The sequence below is a fragment of the Colossoma macropomum genome, unplaced genomic scaffold (genome assembly GCF_904425465.1).
Source record: "Colossoma macropomum unplaced genomic scaffold, Colossoma_macropomum, whole genome shotgun sequence".
In the NCBI taxonomy this organism is placed as follows: Eukaryota; Metazoa; Chordata; class Actinopteri; order Characiformes; family Serrasalmidae; genus Colossoma; species Colossoma macropomum.
In genome coordinates, this window is record NW_023494803.1 from 5642576 (window position 1) to 5665428 (window position 22853).

Consider the following 22853-nt stretch of genomic DNA (forward strand, 5'->3'; position numbering starts at 1 on the left):
GTAGCTTTAAAACTGGTAGAATTTTTTTGTAAAGAAACTACATAAACATGCTACAGTAGGACATTTCGACAAGGTAGCACAATTCGTCAGAACACCAGGAGGCTTCACTGAGGACGTAGGTGCAGCAGATGCTTTGCTAAAGGAAAAACGCTGCACTGTTTCAGATTTATAGATGAATTTGTTAATGTTTCATGACGTTGCTGGTGTTTGTTACCCCCTTTACACACAGCACAGTTTTACATGTACTGCATTTGTCTACGTTATCACAAAATTTAGTAAAGTGAGGCCACACTTTTGAGCGTCTTAACCTTTCAGCCATGACCAGAGAGCACAGAATGACGCTTGGCATTTGAAATGGTTAAGATGGTCAGAAACATGAGAAAACGTTCATCACACGGGGGAGAACGCCCCTCCTGCTGATCCAGTCTAGCACCAATAATTTGAAAATGAATGCTATGTAGAGTGAATCAGCATTACATAAATACAGATAGCTGCACCATTTGTCTGGGAGCTTATCGATGTTTGGATACTGACTAGTCAGGAACCAATACCAGTTTAACCCTTGTGTGGTGTTGATGCTTTTTGTTACTCAGTGGTCTGGTGGACCCACCGTGTTATAGATTTTAAAATCGATACAGCCGTAACAATTTATGTAAAACTACCAGATGTTTAAAATATCACAAGTGTGCAGCGTAGGGTTCTCCTTTAGCAGCTGTAGCCAGTCAGCAGCCTGTCCATGTTGTCCACACACACACACACTAACAGCAGGCCATGTAGGAGGAGAACAGAGTGAAGGACACAGCACCTCCACACTTTTACTCCCCGCAGGTTCACCCAACACCACAGGTGTAATATAAATGTGTGGGGGGGGTGAACAGAGTGAAGACACTGAAAATGGGTTATTTTCTGTGTTCTTCACAGGAAATGATCAAAGATCAAGAAATCTGGGGTTGAAATGACAAAAAATCACATTTTTCTTTTGTTAAGCATTGAAAATGGGTCCCACAGACCTGAACACCACACAAGGGTTAATATCTGTTCTCAGTACCCATCCTCAAGTGTACATCTCCAACTTTTCCAGCATACCGCGAACTGTTGTCAAACACCTTTGCTTATTAATGTGTCTGTCGTGAACTCTTCCCCTCTTTCTCACTTTCTCTCCCTTCCATACTGATCAAGTTGACTTTGGGCTAATGTGAGTCACTCCAGCATCTGTTCTGTTTTAAGGGTGAGGCCCAGAGTGTTTAAACCTCAGTCCGTTTGTCCTGTCCCCTGAATGACAATTCCAGAAATTAGTGCTTAAACTCTCATTAGTGAGACAAGCGACCCCTACGCCTCCCTGAGGCTCTACGCCTCTGGTCATTGCCCGATCAGAGGGTTTTAAGAACACTGGGGGGAAAATTACTGCACAGATGTCGGTCGTTTTGCAACGGAGCGAGTTTTTCATAAGAATAGAGTTAGATTTACTCGACAGATAGAAGTGTCTCCTCTAACACCTCTGCTGAGATTTGACCTTCTGACCCTCTCCTCTCTGCGCCCAGGTCAGCCATTGCCTGCGGAGATGACCTTGGCCCAGCTGCTGACCTTGCTGTATGAACGCAAGCTTCCTCAAGGCTACCGCTCCATTGACCTCACTGTCAAATTGGGATCAAAGGTCATCTCTGACTCAGGCCTCTCCAAGACCGACTCCTTCAAAAGGCTCCGTACAGAGAAAGGTATGGACTCATTTTTGCTGTTTCTCATGCAGACATTTAAGATTAATCCTCCTTTTTCAGCTCCTTTGCCTCGTTCAGACCGCCTCTCTCATATGCCTCCTTTTCTCTTCCTCGCGCTCCTTTTTCCATGTCAAGAGAAATTGCTTTTCCTCCTCAGTAGCCTTCCATTTATTCTCTAGACTGGTCTGGTGGTTAACAAGGATTGAGATTTGCACCATGAGCCACCTACACTACAGTGAAACACACACAGACACACATCATCGCTGTGTTTATATTGGTTTTGTCACAAACAAATTGCCATCTCTGCCCCCAAAAAACACACCTCTTTGTCCTGCCTGCTGTGATGGTTTATGTGCAATAGATGGCGGCTGTGTCATAACGCAGAATCGACTTCGCCTCCATTTAAAGCGGAAATGAGTGGTAGCTGTTTGCCGGCGTGTGCAAGTGTCTGATTCATTCTGTGCCCTGCTGAATGTGGACTAAACAGCAGGAATGGAGCTGTGCTGCTGTAATCACTGCTTTCCATCCCAAGCATCCAGCATAATGGAGCTATTTCAGACTTATTTCTCCTAAATCACCTCCAAACCTGGCCAGCGACAGAGAAAAGGGCATTTCTTAAAACCACTGATGCAGTGGCGGGATGTGTGTTACAGCCTCAAAGGTCTCGGCGTAAAAAGAGGCTGTATACAAAACCACCCACAACCCAGCTATCCGATCCGAAGAACCTGTATTATATCAGAACCTTTATACGAGTCCCATGGCCTTGTAGCGTTCCTGTGTTGTCAAAAGTCAAATCAGATTGGTCTGGTTTGCCAGAGCTGCTTTGTAGATGATATGTTTGTGTCCGTAGGGCTGAAGTGTGTAAAATTAGCCACCCCATACCAGCCTTGCCAGCGCTTCAACCCTAGGTTATAGGATCCAAATATAGGCTGCTTTGATTGAATTTGCCCTACCCTTGATTTGCCCCGTGTATGAGAGGGACACACACATGCAAACCAAGGTGAATATGCAAGACCAGCACAGTTTGTCCCACATCACCACTTTTATCACCACTACAGTCCCGCTTGCACTCCAAAGCCTCTCACATATGACCATGAACAATAACACGGTTGTTTTTCGGTACACAAAGCTGAAAGAAAAACTGAAAAACTCTGAAAAGTATCATAGAAATGGTCCACTTCAGTAGATGTTGGCCTCTGTTGTCACATGAGTTAATTTTTTGGGAACTGTACTTGGTCTTGTACTGGGTCTTAAACCTTGCTTGGATTTCGACTGTAGTTTTTGTTCATGCTTAACCACTTCTTGTTAAATAAAGTTACATTTCGAAGTAAAAGGAATATTTTCCCATACCTCCAAAGTTCAGTCCTAGAAGTTGGTTGCTTTTTGCTTCTCACGTTTCAAGTAATGCCAAACACATTTAGTGATGTTGAGATCTGAACTCTGGGGAGGCCAGTTTTTGTTCAGAGAGCACCAGCAGCTTTTTTTGTTTTTCTCTATTTTCTTTTCTCAGTAGCAGCGTCTTGACAGCTACACATCCTTTCAGACCCATAGCGCTGAGTCGTCTTCTCACAGTGGAAGGATGGACAGAAACACCTGTGGATGTTTTCAGATGTGAAAGAGCTTGATTTTCTCCTCTCTCTCAGAGATGAAAGCTTTAGGCAGTGTTTATATGATGGGAGCAGTTTAGGTGTCTACCAGGTCTTTCACAGATGTCGAGTCCCTTTTTGTCTAGATCTTTTAATCGTTAAAAGAACTCCTCCAGTTTTTAAAACTCTTTTTTTTTCCCCCCACTTATTTTCCTTTGACTGTCTCCTTCCTTGCATGTTCTCCCCCTGTCTGCGTGGGGTTCCTCCGGGTGCTCCGGTTTCCTTCCACAGTCCAAAGACATGCAGTCAGGCCAACTGGATACACTAAATTGTCCCTAGGTGTGAGTGTGTGTGTCCAGCTCCCCCTGCAGCCCAGAAGGATAAGCGGCTTAGAGTGTGTGTGGGTGTGTCTCCTTCCTTATGTCCTTATATCTCCTGCAGTTATACTTAGTATAACACTGTTGTCGGAAGAAAACCTCGTATCTCCAAAATGGTAACTTTACAGGAGAAGGAAAAACTTTCTTTACTTTTAATGTAAGTCAATGGAACCAGACTTTTTTCCAAATAATTTGGGGTCATTTCTTTTGGGCCATTCATCATGAAATATATACACAATATAAAGGGCAACAGGCATTTTCAAATTATGTCAAACTGAAAAATGACAAAAATGGAGATGCAAGGTTTTCCTCCGACAACACCGATACTTAAAAGCTGTTTTGCATGTTGACTGAATAAGCTAATAAGATTTTCAGCACAATTTTAATTTAATCTTGAGTAAATGTTTAACTGATCAAACTTACCTTGCTCTGTTCCATTGACCTACATGGATTTTTTTTCCCTCTGTCCCTCTCTTACTATCTTCCATTGTCTTTTGTTTTCCTTCTCTCTTGTCTTTTACTCTCTCTCGCTCCCTGCTTCCCTCCATCCCTCCTTTTCCCAGTTTGAACTGAATTTCTAATCCAAGCTCGATGCACAGAAACAAACCCGTGTGCGCTGCACAGTTATTGATGCAGTTCGCTCCTGCGGGCTTCCCCAGTCACCCCTCTACCGTCATTATCCTCACACACACAGCTGAGATCCTCCCCTTGGCTAAATGACTGCCCCAGCTGCCTCTCAGCCTGTCGGGGAACCCCTGAGAGTCCAGGTCCTCTCTGCAGGCTCCCGTCTTTCATCTCACGCCCCTCTGTTAAAGACGTGAAAAAGGCTCTCTAGCTCCTGGGTAATTCTCTCATGCGCCTGTGTGAGTTGTCCATCTTTCCGTGGAGGCTACAAGCTTCCCACTGCTGCTCTGCGTTGTTGTGTGTTAAGCCGCAGTGGAGTCTTTCACCACTGCTTACTCCACTGTGTTTTGCTGTCGTTTTGACCACTTCTTGCCTCAGCACAGCTGTCTAAAGGAAACTTATGTCGGTCTGCTTTTTCCACAGTGCTCTAGATGTACCATCGGCAACATTATCTTTCATTGTGATGATATAAAGATTGTAAAATAAAAATTGATTAGGCATGATTTGCTGATTCTGAATCCTCATCTGGTCTGCAGACACTGATTGTGGTCAGTGTAGACCGCGGCAGGACCAGCAGACGACCCCAAATACACTTCAAGCCTTTTTTGAAGACTGAACATTTTTGATTAGAGGCATCCAGATGGTCAGTTCCGTCTGAAGGAGAACCGCAGCCGCACCAACATCGCTGGAGTCCACAGCAAGACTTAAACAAGAAGTATTAACTTGCAGGTTTCCTGTTGAAGGTCTGCTGGCAGGCTGCTACCCACTATAATGTAATCTGATCTCCAGTCTCCTAGAACTTGGATGGCCTTTGGAAGGGAAACTGTAGATAATCTCTGTCTCAGCCTCAGTGGGGTGGACCTGCTCCTGTTCCACTACTTTTCCACAACTGGAACTACGCTACTGAATCTTTAGATACGATTATCTTCTACATTTTCCAGTTTCTACATTTATAAGTGGCTGTGTTTCCCTGGCATTTTCGCCTACAGATATGTACATGAAAACTATTGGCTGTCGATATCAGAATTCCCATATCGGTGCCTTCCTATAAATTACAGCATTCTTTTGTTTTTGCTGGTAGGAGCGGCAACTTCTGAGTGTTCAGACTACAATCTCTAGCTGTATTAGCCAGAATAGTTTGTTTTTGTTTTGTTTTTTTGTGCTTGACACCTTAAAATACCTGTACTTTATAGGAACAAGCTTGGAGGTTTATGAAAAAGTAGCTTATACTTTGTCTATTGCGAGAAAAGCTCTGTGTTTCTTGAGGCACACAGAGGAGTTTGAGCATCTGTAGCACCGCAGGTAACCCGGCAAAGCATCTGCACTGTCTTACTTAACAGTGACCTGTGTATGATGAGAAATGGATAGAGGCAGTGACCCATGCTGACTGTGTGTGAGAGAGAGAGAGAGAGAGAGAGAGAGAAACAAACAAACAAAAAACAAAAACATGTTATCCAGAAGGAATGCATTTGTCTTGCCTCCGCTGTCTGGCCAGGAGTTTCCTAAAAGCATTTCTTATGTGCATGTTTCTCTCTTTCTCTCTCTCTCTCTCGCTCTCTCTTTCTCTCTGTCTCTTTCTCTTTCACTCACTCACTCACTCAGTAGTTTGTTCTTTTAGTAGCCTGCTTCCCCTCCACTTTTTGCCACTGCTCTCCTTTCCCTTCACATACTTTTCCTGACATACTTTTAGCCACTGTCACACTAACACCTGCCTCACTTTGCTTTCCTCATCTGTTATAAAGTCGCACCCTTAAATCCTTTGGTGCTCGTGAATCTCTTACTTTTTGCTTTGGTAAAACTCCAGCCCCAAGTTAATTAAACCACATTGAGTTTGACTGCAGGGTTGAAAATATCTTGTCTTTATCTTAGAGCATAAAAGAAAAGCATATAATGTAAGGCAACTTGAACAGTGCTAGGGATGACAGTTTGATCCATTTTTGCCTTTCAAACATCCACATTTTTAGATGGATATTATTTGAATTTGCCTACGATATTGATATTATGGATACAATTTGAGGCATTTTTGCTATTCAAACACTTTACCTGACGTGAGAGGAAATCAACTACTTGTTCTCCAACGTTCCTATACCTTCCAATATCAGCTACTTGTGTCCTAAGGCCCGAAACATACCTCACGCAAGGACGCAGACGCTTAGAGCTACACAGGCGGGGTTTCATGCGTAGTTGCGTTCAAAAATGTGTCGCAACGCAAGCGCGAGCTGCATTCTGAGCGTTACAGCAGGGGGCACTAAAACAAGAGCCAAGCCTGACCAAGCGGTCTCGTACCGCCAGCATGTTTTCTCAGCTGCCGTAGCAGACGAGCAGTTCAGTCTCACACAAAGACGGCATTAATTATCGCATTTTCTTCCAAGTGAAGACGTAAAGCAGCTCACTCTCCTCTACTGTCCACGTTTAGCTGTTGAGGCTGTTGGAATAGCAGTAGATCCCTCTCTGATTTGTCCTCTATCGCCCCCTTCAGTACTGAGTGTTTTAACCTGCACAGCCACGTAAGAACGTGCGATGAGTTTGCACAGAAGGACCGAGCGTTCGCAGTGCGTTGGCTGAGCGCTGTCATTTGCGTTCGCATCCTTGCGTAAAGTATGTTTCGGGCCTAAGAATCACAAATGTGTTTAGCAACTACAAGATAATACACAATTATTTCTTTTCGTCCAAAATATACATGCATTGTTCACTTGCCTGATTGAGTAAACATATACTAACATAAGTTTGGATATTTGTGTATTGGTATGCCTATCCAGGAGGGAGCAGAGTGAATGCGTTATTGGGCATGCTCCAAAAAAGCCTGTAATGTCTGCTGGACGGAACTGTTTGCCTTTGTCTTCAGCCTCTCAGTACCACTAACTTTGATGCATCAGAGAGACTTGGCTAGAGAGCCAAGAGTGTTTAAGCATTCTGTTGGTGGCCTCTTTCTCTCTCTCTCTCTCTCTCTCTCCATCTCTATCTGCTGCCCTCTCTCTGGAAATCTAAATGAGACATGGTTGCTACTAACCTTATTATCCTTTTTTTGAGTTCTCAGAAGGAAAACGACAGCGTAATGAATCATTTGATCCAGTTTCACTCAGATAAGGACATGTAATGCTCAGTCCCAGACAACCCACTAGTCCTTGGTGTTATAGTATCATAGGCAGAACCATTTGAGTGGTCACTAAAGGCTGGCCGCTGTAATCGAAGCTCATGTTATCGTAGCATTTTCCGCTCCGTGCTCTTCCGCTGACTAGGAAGATGCCGACGGTGCTGAACAAATTTTTAATCTCGGTGTTTAATTCGTTAACATTTTTAACAAAGCATCACCGGTGGCTCCACTCAGTCTAATAGTTTTGCTGTCTCTCCTCTTCTCCTCTTCTCAGAATTAGACTTATGAATAACACATGAGCTGTTTTACTCTTCGACAGATCATTTATACTTGTTTCGTCTGGTTCTGCGGGAGCTGGTTTTGCTCTGCAGCACCCGACAGCTGTCCAGACTTTCTGGATTGTGCTTGTGTTGATGCTAATTCGTATTCCCTCTGTTCTTCTTTCTTGTGTTATTCGCTTCAGTTTAAGAGGAATTATTAGCATGTAGGGGTGGGGCTACTTGGGCTGCGTTCACATTACCAGGCTGAAGAGGCACAAATCCGTTCTTTTGGCCTAATGTGACTCAGATCTGATGTTTTCAGGGCTGTGTGGATGCAAATCTGATCTGTTCAAATCCGATCTCAGCCACTTTCATACGTGGTCCTAGACTGGATACGTATCCGATTCGTGGCCATGCGACCTTACTATGACGCTCAGATCAGAATTCATGTGCTATTTTCCACTGTGCGTGTGCCATCATTCAGCGTTACCATGGCAGCAGCGCCAAACAGAAGTTAAAGCCTGTAAACGGTGGAAAAGCAGCTCATCTCACCCTTTTCTCCGTCGTCTCGCTCTAATAATGAAGCTGAGAGCTGATCAGAGTTAATTATCTTCTCAGCGAAGCTCGTTCTGCTCGTTAGTTTGTGCTGATGATGAACGTGATTCATTTCACGTGACGTTACTGAGTAGGATGTGCTCATGAGGGTCATTTCAGGACGCCGGTTCACATAAATGACAGATTTAAATCACTTACCTAAACGAGTGTGAACCATCGTGTCAGAGAGATCGGATTTGAGCGAAAATTCGGATTTGAGCAAAGCATGTAACAATTACATCAAAGTCAAGTGTTACCAGTTAATTGTAGACACATTGCTTATTGTTTGGTTGAACATCTCTTTGCAGAGCACTGCGAAATGCTGAGCAGTTGTCCAGAGGATGAGCCCATGACCCCAGGCGAGGAGTGTTTGGATGCAGCCATAGATGAGTCCCTGCTGGAGACGAGCCCCATCCAGTCCCCCCTGCAGGTGTTCGCAGGAATGGGAGGCCTGGCCCTCATTGCAGAGAGGCTACCCATGCTCTACCCTGATGTCATCCAACAGGCGAGTGCTCCACATAACCACACACACATGCAGACATCATCGAACTACCTTTGATTCCACTGATAGTTAACTGATCTTCCTTGTATGTGGAAGTGAAGCCATCATATAACAGCTTTTCTAAGATGAAGACAGTCGTCAGTCAAACTTTTTTTCTTTTTTTCTGTATTAAAAATAGAAGTTTTAGGTACTTTTGGTAGAATGATTATGCTGTTCTGATCCTTAATCCAGTATTCGCGACAAATACAACCGCTACTTTTCTGACTTAACAGCATGAACCATGTGTTTTCATATGTAGCTGTAATATGCATTGCATACACTGATCAGGCGTAACATTGACCACCTCCTTGTTTCTGCGCTCACTGTCCATTTTATCAGCTCCACTTACTATATAGGTGCACTTTGTAGTTCTACAGTTACAGACTGTAGTCCATCTGTTTCTCTGATACTTTGTTAGCCCCCTTTTACCCTGTTCTTCAGTGGTCAGGACCCCCATGGACCCTCACAGAGCAGGTACTATTTGGGTGGTGGATCATTCTCAGCACTGCAGTGACACTGACGTGGTGGTAGTGTGTTAATGTGTGTTGCGCTAGTCTGAGTGGATCAGACACAGCAGTGCTGCTGGAGTTTTTAAACACCTCAGTGTCACTGCTGGACTGAGAATAGTCCACCAACCAAAAATATCCAGCCAACAGCGTCCTGTGGGCAGCGTCCTGTGACCACTGATGAAGGACTAGAGGATGACCAACACAAACTGTGCAGCAGCAGATGAGCTATCGTCTCTGACTTTACATCTACAAGGTGGACTGACAAGGTAGGAGTGTCTAATAGAGTGGACAGTGAGTGGACACAGTGTTTAAAAACAGCAGCAGCACTGCTGTGTCTGATCCACTTGTACCAGCACAACACACACTAACACCACCACCACGTCAGTGTTACTGCAGTGCTGAGAATGATCCACCATCCAAATAGTACCTGCTCTGTGAGGGTCCATGGGGGTCCTGACCTCTGAAGAACAGGGTAAAAGGGGGCTAACAAAGTATCAGAGAAACAGATGGACTACAGTCTGTAACTGTAGAACTACAAAGTGCACCTATATAGTAAGTGGAGCTGATAAAATGGACAATGAGCGTAGAAACAAGGAGGTGGTCATAATGTTATGCCTGATTGGTGTGTATAACTAGCATTTTTGTGTATTGAGACTTTTGCATTCTTCAAAGTACAGCATACTCAGATGCAAAGCTGAGCATTAGAAAATGCAGCTAAAAATGATCTGCATTGAATGATCTTGTAAAGGAGTTTGGATTTATCACCCAGCCCTGTCAATTCGTCATTAAAAATGCTGTGATGTGTATCCCACTTGCTATTTTCATAAACTCATAGCCGTCCCAAATTCATAAATGCTGATGAATGTTTACTCCCTCGTTCCTCTCTGCTTTTTTGTTCCTTTTCAAAGGCGATAGTGTTGCTCTTTGTGCCTTTGAGCTTGAACTAGTCAGCATTTTGTGCCTCTCTGTATACGCATGCATTCTTACATCTGCTGAACTTGTATCGTCCCATGCAGGTCAGTGCGCCCGTGGTGCCATCCACAACGCAGGAAAAGCCCAAGGACAGTGACCAGTTCGAATGGGTCACCATCGAGCAGTCAGGCGAGCTGGTGTACGAGGCGCCTGAGAACATTGCTGCAGAGCCTCCGCCAATCAAGTCTTCAGTGCAGACCACTTCGCCCATCCCCGCCCACTCGCTGGCCGCCTTCGGGCTTTTTCTGCGGTTGCCCGGCTACGCAGAGGTGCTCCTAAAGGAGCGCAAACACGCGCAGTGCCTGCTGCGCTTAGTGCTGGGTGTGACTGATGATGGCGAGGGAAGTAAGTGAACCCCAACTCCTTTTTTTGTGTGGGCAAAACATAGTCAGACTTCTTTAATGCTTAATTAGCTCAAGTCATAATTAAAGTAATCTCTCCAAGGAAGAAGCGCTTCTTAACATAGTTATTTCAGGTTAAACCAACTTATTATATAATGCCAACTTAATATGTCGCTGCTGTCGGAAGAAAACCTTGTATCTCCAAAATAGTAACTTTACAGGAAAAGGAAAAAACCTACTTTACTTTTAGTGTGAGTCAATGGAACCAGAGTTTTTTCAAAGTCATTTTGGGTCGTTTCTTTTGGTCCATTCATCATGAAATGTACACGCAATGTAAAGGACAACAGGTATTTTCAAATAATGTCAAAAACTGAAAAACGTCAAAAATGGAGATACAAGGTTTTCTTCCGACAACAGCGATATAATGGTTAAAAAAGTAGTTAAATATTTAATTTACACATTTTTCTTAAGTAGATGCGATTTTGACTTTTGACACTATCATAGATGCCTGAGCAGTGGAGCACATGCACCCCCACTTTTGTTAGACAGGGAGCAAACATGCATTTGCCCTCTCTCTTTCTTCTTAAGAAGAACTTTCTTCTTGAAATGCACTTACAGTTTTCACGAAGATTCTGACGTTCACCAGTGTTTTCTTATTTGAGATTTTTTCTTGGGTAAGAACAGAATCTACCAGACTAAAGAGCACAAAGGTGTAAACGGTTCTGCGGTTTAAGAACACATGAATCTGACGTAGACGTTTTCTTAGGGCCTTTCACAAGAACGAACTTACAAAGATATTGGTGAATGAGCCTCATTAATTTAGAAGTCCGTTCTCACCACAGGAGAAAAATATCATCTGTTTTTCCCCCCTGTCTGTTTATGGCAGTAATACGTCAAGTTTTTTTCAAGATTTTTATTGACTTTATTGAAATAATAGCTTGTTATCTCAAAATTATGACAGAGTGTATCCCGCAAAAAATCTGTGTATTTATGGGCGTTAAGTTCAACCCCGTGACTCACACATCAATAAATGGATAGACCGTATTAACTAGCACTTATTGCTTTTTGGAAGAGGAAGTCGGGGAGAAAATGTCCAGCAGATTTTTCATCGTTCTTGGCCCTTGTGAACATCAGCAGCGTCAGTAAATGCCTTGAACGCTCCAACTAAGTCGCATCATATTTCTACATTAAAGTAAACTACTCACCAAGCTACAGTGGTCAGGGAGCACTCATCATCTATTTCCAAGGTTTTTTAGTGAACCACGGTAATAATAATGGACAGGACAATGCATAAGTGAATTAATATTTATCTTCAAGCAGATTATTATTATTTTCTTTTATCTCAAATGTGAGCAAAACTGTCCTACCCTACAGCCGAAATTCACTCTCTGGTTCAATTTGACCCCCTGTTTTTCATTGGTTAATTCATGAAAAGTGACACATAACGAATAAAGCTTTTTCACTGAAGTAGAACATTCCAGAATACGCTATGGCATCTAAACACAGCCTGATTATGTCGAAATTATGTCTTATTTGTAACAGGACACTTCAGTGATGTTAAAAACAGTAAATGTTGCATCACTGCTATTTATCATTGCATAGCTATGTCATTAAGCACACTTGTGTACTATTGATAAAAAAAATAAAATAAAATACTCCTCCACTTCCACTCAGAATTAGGCCCCCATGCACTATATGACATTATCAATACTAATACACAAGTATGAACAGAATGTAGTCTTCAGTTTGCCTGTTAATACTATTTCTTACTTGGTGATATACTTTTGTTATAGTTAGTCATATTGCAAAATTTTATAAAGTAGCTCATTGTTATTTCCAAAGAACAGTTGTTTCCATTTGAAAAGCATTGCATTATGTTATAATACAATAATATATAATATAATATATATAATATTTTGTTATATAAAATGGCCAAAATAAGATTCATCAGAATCTATTTATCATTTTCAGTAATTTTCAGTAACTTTCAGTAGTTCAGTTAAATTTTTCATCCTTGGTCACCGATGCTCAACGAGAGCAACAGTGTCTGCAGGTTCTCACCAATGAGTGGGTATATCTTATACTGTATACAGTCACCGGGTCCAACTCCTCTGTGATTGTAGCCTCTCGCTCTCATTCATACAGCTGGATGGCCTGACGGGTCTAACTAGAATTGAACCCGTTATCAGCGTTCACTTCGACAGGACCGTAAATGAGATTTTCCTCTGAACTTTCACTTTAATTTGCCTTTGCAATGCATGCCGAAACACTATTTTGTGTAACACTGTTTCAGTTAGAGGGACACCTTACCTGAAGATACGAATGCACAGAAACTAATGGGAACCAGTTTTCATGATTCTATTTGCATAATGTGAGCAGGGCCCTCATTTACTTTCATTCATCAGAAGCAGCCCTTAGTGGCTGCACTGTTTATTATAGTGGGAGAGATGTGGGAGAATTCATTGTTACTATTTTCATCATATCCATTTCTTGGGGACTGGGAATCTGTTAGAAAGCAATGTTTTCGGCTGGTTGGTGGCGACCCCAGCGTCTTATTTGCACCGAGCTAAACATAATTCAGCACCTAAGGGAAGTTGAGCCCTGCTGACTTGGTGCTTTGCTTTGGTCTGGAGTTGTTGAAAAGTTGAAATCAGAGATGCTTGAATGAAAGGAGACCGGTATGTGTCGGAGGAGAGCCGACTGATGGGGACTGCGCTTTGTAGTCCATGATTTTTCTCAGCATGGTAATTCTCCTGTGGCTTAATCTCAGCCTTCTGGACAGCTCTCAGCACACTCTCTTGTTTTAGCCCCTGGGCTGGTGCAGTAGCAGCCCATGCTGACCCACCTGGCCTTCGCTAGCACAGTGTGTTTAAATACCGCCCCTAAAACGAGGATACATTCGGCTCACGATTTCACCTCTGGTGGGCAGCAGTCACAACTGGCCTAATTATTGATGGCACATTTGCCCAGTGGGTAACACTCCTCTCTCTCCTCTCTCTCTCTCTCTCTCTCTCTCTCTCTCTCTCTCTCTCTCTCTCTCTCTCTCTCTCTCCCCCCCTTGTTCTCATACACATACATACACACATATGCAAGCAAACAACAGGAGCCAAGCACCCTCTTAATCTTCTGCATTTCGCCTAGTCCTCATTGTCCCCTTATGCTCTCCACCGTGAACTATTGATTAGTTAAATGTGTTCTTGCCCAACTGATTGGCCTAATTGTGCATAGATGAGCTGAGCGCTTCCCGCTGTGTATTGCTGACACTTCTGGTTGCTGATAGTGTGGATGATTGATTGACATGTTTGTTGATTGGTTTACTCTGTAATTGACTGGTCGGGACTGGATAATAATGATTAATGATGATGAGTAGTGCCTCTTGCTGCATAGCTTGTTTGTAGTCGAGTAGACCCGTCTTTCGTATGTGGTTTCTGATGCTGTGACATACGATCATATGCAGTACTGTGCAAAATTCGGAGACCACCCTTAATTTAATTTCAGGTCAAAACGACCATTAAAGTTATACATTTTCTATTTTATTAAATTATTGTTATAAATTCTTATTATATAGAGAAAATGGGTAATAATCCACAGGTGTTTCTGTCTTTTCCTCCACTGCAAGAAGATAACTCAACACTTTGGGTCTGAAAGAACGTGTAGCTGTTAAGGTGACGTTACTGAGAAAAGGAAATGGACATGGAGTTTAGATGCTGCTTGGTGGGGTCGAACCTGATATTCCTGGTTAGCTAAATTAGCCTTTTAGCTCAAGTCTTAACCTTAGACACCAAATATATCTTGGCTAATTTAGTTTTCCTTTGAAGCATGAATGGGAATTCGTCAGAATACGTTTGCTTACAAGTACAGTCTGTTAAAACTGGGCCAACAGAATCCTAAATGCGCCTTTTTTACTCTCTCCCCTTCTTCTCAGGTCACATCCTGCAGTCTCCCTCGGCTAACGTCCTCCCGACGCTGCCGTTCCACGTGCTCCGTGCGCTCTTCAGTGCGACGCCCCTGACCACGGATGACGGCCTGCTGCTGCGACGCATGGCACTGGAGATCGGAGCCATCCACCTGATCCTGGCCTGCCTGTCGGCCCTGAGCCACCACGCCCCCCGCGTGCCAAGCAACAGTGCCAGCCAGAGCGAGGTACGGCCACGTCACTTTTCAGCATCACCTGCTCACTATAACGTTTACAGTTCGCAGGACACTACACTACCAACATATGCAAGTACAGAGGCTAGTGTAGTAATTAGCATTTACTACTAGCGGAACAGCTTGGGGAACAGTTGGGCTACAAGCATCTCAAGCTACTGTAGCTTTGTCCATCTCTAATTTCAACTGCTGCTGTGACCCTTAATCATGCCACATAAACCAGATTAACCATTTGTTGCAGTGATTTGACATTTAGCGTAATCTACTTTGCTGAGAAAAGCTACGGTAGCAGGTAACCTTCAGACCATATTGACCCCATCAAGAACTTCACCAGCTCCAGGACAAGCTGTGATGGTTCTTGCCAGTTATAGTTTTATATAAGTCTTATATTTTTATACGCAACTCCACATAGAGGGGCAGTGTAGAGCCTACGTCTTACATTTTGGCCAAAGTTTCTTGTCCTGCAACATGTTTGAAACTCAGCTGCAACAGCTGCATCTGAGCTTTGTTAAGCCGTTGCGTGGAACAGCCAGTGACTAAAATGCTCATCCCTATTAAACAACTGCATTCAGACTAGACAATAGGATAGTCTAATGCTTTGCGCTTCAGATGTGATCTGAGTTATAGATTACCAGGTTGCAAGGTTACAGTCTACGCCGGCTTTACACGGTGAAACTAGTTGCTTGAAATCTGCAAGAAACTGAATTCCTGTAAAGTGTCCTGCAACACGTTTGAAACTCTAGTGCAACAGTTGCATCTCAGCTTTGTTGAACGTTTCATGAAACAGCCAATCAAAACGCCAACAAAGTATCACATGAATATGTCAAATGACATTATTTCAAATCATTAATTTAATAGGATCGGTGAACAAGAAAATGAAACAGAAGATGGATTATTGCCACTAATTACATTGCAACTAACGCTCACACCTGCAGAGCTCAGAATTAAAGAAAATAAATGAAAATTTTATTTTAAAAATTAAAAGGGAACAAGTCCACTGTGTGAAAAAAACAACCACTTCCAACTGTGTGAAAAACCTTAACATAGTTGCAAAGTACTGTCTTCTTCCTTTCTGTGTTCTGTGTCGCTGTAATTGGGAACTGCCCCCTGCACGTAGAGGTCAGACTAGCCAACACCAGGGGAAGCCATTCTAGTATGCAAAGGAAAGCCATTTCCAACTGTGTCAAATCAGCCTTGACATTGACTGCTGAAAGGTTGCCAGACCCTCTCTTCTTCATCCCTCTGTTCCATATGGTGGGAATTGGCGGCGGTAGTGGGAAAGGACACTCTTGCGTTGGGTTTAATGGACTCGTTTTTATCTCCATTTGAGATGCTTCACTTTTATTAAGGGCCACGGCAGCCAGACGGCTCTACTCCGCCCGCTGAACGACACCTCTCACAGTGTGTGTGTGTTTGGGAGAGGGAGGAGTGTGTGTCTCCTCTGCCCCTGCCTCTGGTGGTGAACACGTTTGAATATACCGTCGCACAAGACCCCACGAAGTTCCCTGCTTTGCACCGGAGCTCACGGCTCTGTTTGTAGCCACGGTGATTCGCGTGGCCTCGGAAAATAAACAGAATGAAGGCGTCAGTGCCAAGCTCATAATAGAAAAAAATTGCTATCATCAGTCAGCAAAAGCTGGACCAAATGACCGCCCCAAAAATCAATATGCAGCAGTAGCAGCCCTCACAAGAAGAACTTATTGTTGTGGTTTTTTTGTTTTTTCAGTTCCAGTGCTAGTGAACTGTTATTAACCCTTAATTCTCCTGTTAAATCTCTGTATAATAAAATCTCCAACACTGGAGGTCTGCAAGAACACTGAATAACCTCATTTTCAGCTGAGATGTTTGGTTCTTTAGTTTCACAGTGGAGCTCCAGACTAATGTAGCTAACATGTAATGAAAGCTTTTATTCGCACGGTTAGAAAACAAAGCTAATTCCCACGTTTGCTTCGTCTTCCCCATCGCACAATCATACCAAGCTGGTAGGGTGACGGCTATCATGTCCTTCCTCAGTGAAGAGCGAAGCCTGCTGGGGTTTTCCCCCTTCAAACTGCCGTTAACGCAGCATCATTGAGTGCGTTTACATGCACTCAATTATCCGATAACTTCTGAAAATCAGATTACGTCTGTAATCCGATCAATACGTTTACATGCACTTGAGCAATCAGATAATGGGGAAACTCCAGGTCTACATGAGTCAGACGGTAATCAGATTTCTGCTTTGCAGCCAGCCAATAAACTCACAGAAGAAGACGTGATGTCAACAGAACATAAAAAATTTGGTTTCAGCGCCGCTCCGTGTTTTGCTGCGTCTCATGACATCCATCGTCTGATCTCACACATGCACGGACTGAGAAATCCGAAAGAAATCAGAGTAAGAGTTTAGATGCACTGAGAAATCTGATTGCTGAGCTAAAATCCAGCCTCTTTATCAGATTTCTAGATTGGAGTATGGTATTTACATGACCATTTGCATAACCAGATAACGGCAGAAATCTGATTATGATCGGATTGTTGAGTGCATGTATACACACTCATTGAATATACACACTCACACTTTGAGGAGAATGCTATCTGCTAATTCTGTTACATTAGCGAAAAGATGCTCGGCTAGCAACATGATATCATTTCTGTAATGGGAACAAATGGACCTTATCTGGGGCAGTAAACATTGTTTTAATGTTTACAGTGAGGCTAAAATACAGATTTTTTTTATACTTTTTCTTTTTTATACTAAGTCTCACCAGCCAGCTAACTACCTCAGCAGGTAACCTTAGAGCTCTGTATGATTTAAAAGATGTATGCCGTCATGAAGCCTGGGTATTGTCTATACCAGGGGTATTCAATTAAAATTCAGTAAGGTCCAGTTCAAGAAAATTTCCTCAAGCAAAGGTCCAGAACATCATAATGTCTAACTTGTATTATGATTCAGTGCCATATACTGTTTACTGAAGTAGCCTAGTAGGTATATCAACATCTTATACAGTCAACAACTGAATGGCAAATCAAATAAAGTACAATTCAGTCATATTTTTATAATTTTATAATAATTATAATTAAATAATTCTCCATAGTTTATCGGTTATAGGTCCAGGTCCGCATAGGACAGCGTCTGGGTCCGGGCTCGGACCGCGGCCCACCTATTAGTTGACCTCTGGTCTATACTTTTGTTAAAAAAAAATTAACCGAGCTCAGTCAGCCTGCTGGAGTGCTGTGTTTTCCATCCAATCAGACACTGAGCTGATAATCACCACTTTAAAGTCTGTGCAGTAACACTGCTGCCATGGGTTCACATCATCTAAACAGTCTGACAGAGTGGGGCTCTGACCCTGTAGGGTGGGTGTAAGGGCGTCTTGCTGGTTGTGAATTTACAGCACGTTGAGGACGCGTCTCAGGGCTGCCGGTTTGAGCGCCGGCCAGAGGCCTGTCACCGCCGTAATGGCCGTCCTTGGGCCGGCAGCGGGATATTACTGCAGCCCACTCCCTGCCAAAGAGGACCAGGGTCAAACACACACATACACACACACACACACACTTAGGCGCTTATTCTGATTCTCCCTCTCCTTGTTGCAGATTTTCTCTGCTGTGTTACTCATTCATTCTTTTTCGCATCACATCCTTTCCGTTGATGCTAGACCGGGTAGATGCAGTTTAACCCTTAGCAGTCGCAGATATCGCGGAGAACAACAAAAGCCTGCTGCAGTTCGCTAATCGTTTCTCATCTCCAGCTCATTGAAATGGCCAGAAGAATTGTCAGTTGCAGATTCTCAGCTTTGAGTTGGAACGCTGTGCAGAATGTGAATGAAAATAGGACGCAATGATATGAAAATCATGTAAACCATATTTTTAAAGGAAAATACTACCAAGACAACAAATGTTGAAACTGAGAAATTGTGTTGTTTTTTGAAAAATCAATGCCCATTTTGAATTGGATGTCATTTGATATGTTGTCTTTGTACTTTTTTAAGTGAAATATAGGGTTTAAATGATTTGCACATCATTGCATTTTGTTTTTATTTCCGTTTTGCACAGCGTCTCGACTTTTTTAGAAATGGGGTTGTATAATTTGAATTTGATTTCCATTTTTTGTGTGCAGTCTTGTTTTATAGGAAGAGAAAAAATTGTTCATGCTTGTGCCACGTTTTTGCTACTGTTGACAATTGGAACCAAATCAGATGTAGTTCATTGCGTTGCTCTGTAATTGAGTATTTAATTACATTTAATTATGTGATTCATTTCATTTCCTGTCAAAACGTCCATTAAATACAAGTTACGATTATTTATAAGGAGGTTAAATATAAAATAATCCACTTGCACATGGAAGGAGAAAGTCAAAGGAAAATAAATGGAAAAACAGGAGTGGCCAAAACGTTATTATAAAAATAAATTTTAAAGATTTATAGAAAATAGGACTTCTGACAACCATGCAAGACCTGGTTGATCACCGAAACTGTCCCTGTCAGACAAACAGTAGTTAAAGTCGTCATCTTGGAGAGACGATCGAGCTCCAGTCTTGTTTCACATCTGTAAATAAAGTGTTTTCTGTCCATCCTTCCAGAAGACTATGATTTTTAAAGGATGTGTAGCTGTGAAGAAGCTGCTGGTGTTCTCAGAACAATGGGCTGGTCAACTCAACTTCATTGAATGTGTTTGAAATTACTTGGATCCTGCAGAAAACACAAGACAACTTCTCAGACTGACCTTTGGATTAAAGACTGAGCTAAATACTGAAAAATACATATTGTACTAGTTATTCAGGTTTCTGTGTAACTTTCAATTAAATATTTTTCTGCTTTTTTCTGCCCACTAATGAATAACTTGTACTTATTGGCTGTTTTGACTCGAAAATGGCCAAAATGAATGGTGGTCCCTGACTTTTGCACAGTACTTAGAAAAACAATATCTCTGAACTCCTAAGTGTCAGTAGTCCTGCTGTCAGTCGCATGAGTAACGTTAGAGCGAGCTGAGAATTACAGGAGGCGAGAAGTCGTTTCGAATGGTAATTTATCTCCTCCTCCCACATCATACAACCATCCAAGCGTGACTCTGAACCCCTCAGGCAGGGCAAAGGATTTTCCATCCGCACATGTGGAACCAATAAGATTCCCCTCCCTGAAGATTCCGTGGCGAGAGCATGTCAGATCCAGACTTAATCGTGAAACCGTGACACTTGGAGTTGAGGCTGTGGTGAAACTAACCTCTTTAATAACACCAACTCGATTGGTTAATATACTGCCGTACTGACCAACACCATCATGCTGGACATGGAAGATTGAAGGTTCGATTCACAATACAGATAATAAAATCTCCCATTATTGCATTTTTAAACGGATCGTTCCAGTTTTAAAATCTGATTTGTATTTTTGTCCTCCAGTGTTCTCTCATTGCAATACTCAGCATGTAGGCTTAAGCCAATGGACAATAGTTTCATCACTTGCCTGTGGTTTCCATCTATTGCAATTGTCATTCAAGTTGGATGATCAAATGTGAAGTAAAACAAAATGTGAATGGGGGCATAGAAGATTGTGTTTGTTGTGTTTGCATCAGTTGTTAAAAAACAGAAAAAGACAACACATAGATATAGTTACAGTAGTCTTGAGGCCACTTTACACAGTTTATATATATATATATATATATATATATATATATATATATATATATATATATATATATATATGCAAACACAGCAAGTAGCGTGGGTCTATCCCCCAACTGTCCATCCACCAGGTTGCTACAATAGTAACGTCATTTGGGAATAGCTATGTATAACTGATGTCAGTTATATGTGTATATTCTCATCTCTCACCTCATTATAGCACTGCAATACATGAAAACAATTAAAAAAATCTACAGAAAAAGAAAATTATTTTGCGAGACGCCAGAGTTAGTCATATATGCACTGCTTAAAATTTCAACATAATCAACTTAAAGCACCTTCCCACCTCCCTGCCTTTAAAATCACTGTAACGTTCTCCTGATTTATCGCTTTATTCGCTGTTCTGAATCTAAAGATGTAACGGTCACCTAACACTACATGTGCCTACCTTTTGCTAAATATGTAGATGTTTATGTGAACTCCCTGAGCCTGGCCTCACTCGGCAAGCCCATCAGCAGTTGACTCTGTTTGGCAGAAGCATGGCTGCTTGACCTTACCGGCTCTTCAATGTTGCGCAGGCTTTGTGCGAACGTTCTCGGCCCGGCTTGCCGTCAGTCTTAAAAGCAGGCCGTAAGTAGCAGAAGCACGGCACGTCAAGACAGATGAGCGTCAAACGCTCCAGTGGAGAGCTGTGTGTGTGTGTGTGTGTGCACTTGCAAGCATTATAAGCCATAGTTAAGACATACTTTTTCTATCATGTGTTCAAACAGGCGTGAGTTCAGGTCTCAGAATGTCACACACATCATCTTAGAGACTAGTGTTTGCTTTTTCCGTTCTCTGTCATTGTGCTTGTCTCTATTCAGATCTTCACCAGCACAGCTTGTACTCACACTTGATCTTGTGCATTTTAAATGGCTTCACCTACAAGAGAAAGCTTAGCTCGAGCCATCATCGTCTCATTGAAGACGGTAGTGGTGCTCTTCCGGAATGAATGAGAGTCATTATGAAGGAAGATTATTTTTTTTTTCCTCTGAACAGTGGCTCTGAAAATGATTAAGTTCCAGTGATTCACTCTGCGGTGACATAAAGAGGTCAGGCCTGCCCTGTTATAAATCAGACAACGATGGGCAGGCGTGCGGCTTTTCTGGCTTTTCATTTAAAGACTAAAACACCACAGTGATGTTGAAGTGAAATACTTTAAGTAGGGATGTCGCGATCCGTGTTTTGGATCAGCGTTGAGTGTCTGTCAATATTGGTCTGATCTTGTGTTTTTACAGGTAGTACGGACAAATAATTAACATCAATATGAGCTACAGAAGAGATTAATACTACATTGAAATGACTTAATTTTTAGTGTGTGCATAGTGTGACACTGGGCAGATTTGTTTGTAGGCCTACTTTTTATTGTAGGTTTTATGTGTGTAGTAGTTGGTATGGTGTAGTGGAGCGCTGTAGACTGGGGTTCAGTTCCCCAACTGGATAAGCACCCTACACTATGCCAGTAAGAGCCCTTGGGCAAGACTTCTAACGTTACCCTTGCCTTCCTGTGTAAAATGATCAAACTTAGCTCTGACTAAGAGTGTCTGCCAAATGCCATAAATAAAGAAATTATTTAAATGAAAATGCTGCAGTAAAATCGCTTAGTTTTTGATATGTACACTCTGAATTGTATCCACTGAGTGAACAGCAAAGCACCTTAAGGATCTGGCTGGTAACTCACTCACTCATGTTGAGCAGGCAGATAATTCTCCACAAGGGGGCTCCATTAGCAGTCAAAAAACTTTGTTTTTGCATCAATTACTCAAGGATTCAGAATTTTTTCTTTTTCTAAATCTACAATAACAATTTCACAGTATATTGAAGATGCTATGAGTTGATATTTCTCCAGCATGCATGCTGTAACCTACTCCTTTCTCTCGGTTTCAAAAGCTGCAAAGCGCTGTTAAATGTCATGGTAACGTCCGTTATACCTTTATTTTAACCAATCCTGACTCAAGTGAAACACGGCGAAGAGTAATTTCTTTATCATTTCGTTTTGTGTCCGAAAATAGACTTTTTTTTTTAGCCTCTCACACATATTTTACACATTCATGTCACATTGCAGGTCATTTTAAGTTTATTTTCCACTTCATATATAAACATGCTTTTAACAGTTTCGTTAATTTCCAAAAACATGCTTTACTGCTGCAGGTTGTGGATCATATCTGCTGAGGGTATCTCTGCAAAAGTGACGTAAATAAGGCAGAAAAAGAAACAAAATTAGTGGTGGATCGGGATTTGTGTAGTCGAGGTATAGGGATCCATCAAAATATGCCTGAAACTGCTCTGATCGTGATCCACTGGATTGGATCAGAACATCGCTAATAAAAATTATTATAAAATAATAAATATATTCAAAATATCCAAATTTAAATGCAGGAAAAAGCAGTGCATGGCAAATCGCTAACTGTTATTGCTTAGTCAGCCACTCTGCTTATCTCAATAGAAAGACACTA

At 42.2% G+C, this 22853-nt stretch overlaps 1 protein-coding gene across 3 annotated transcripts in view; it reads left to right on the forward strand.

The window, feature by feature from the left end:
* Positions 1-14756, forward strand: part of LOC118824204 (baculoviral IAP repeat-containing protein 6-like) — a gene marked incomplete at its 3' end in the record, with an annotated part of 121199 nt that extends 106443 nt beyond the window's left edge. For all 3 annotated transcript variants that reach the window (XM_036594203.1, XM_036594204.1, XM_036594205.1), the window contains 4 exon segments: positions 1542-1715; positions 8559-8755; positions 10317-10617; positions 14539-14756. In XM_036594203.1, the coding sequence (XP_036450096.1) occupies positions 1542-1715; positions 8559-8755; positions 10317-10617; positions 14539-14756 (890 nt within the window).
* Positions 14757-22853: the final 8097 nt, after the last annotated feature.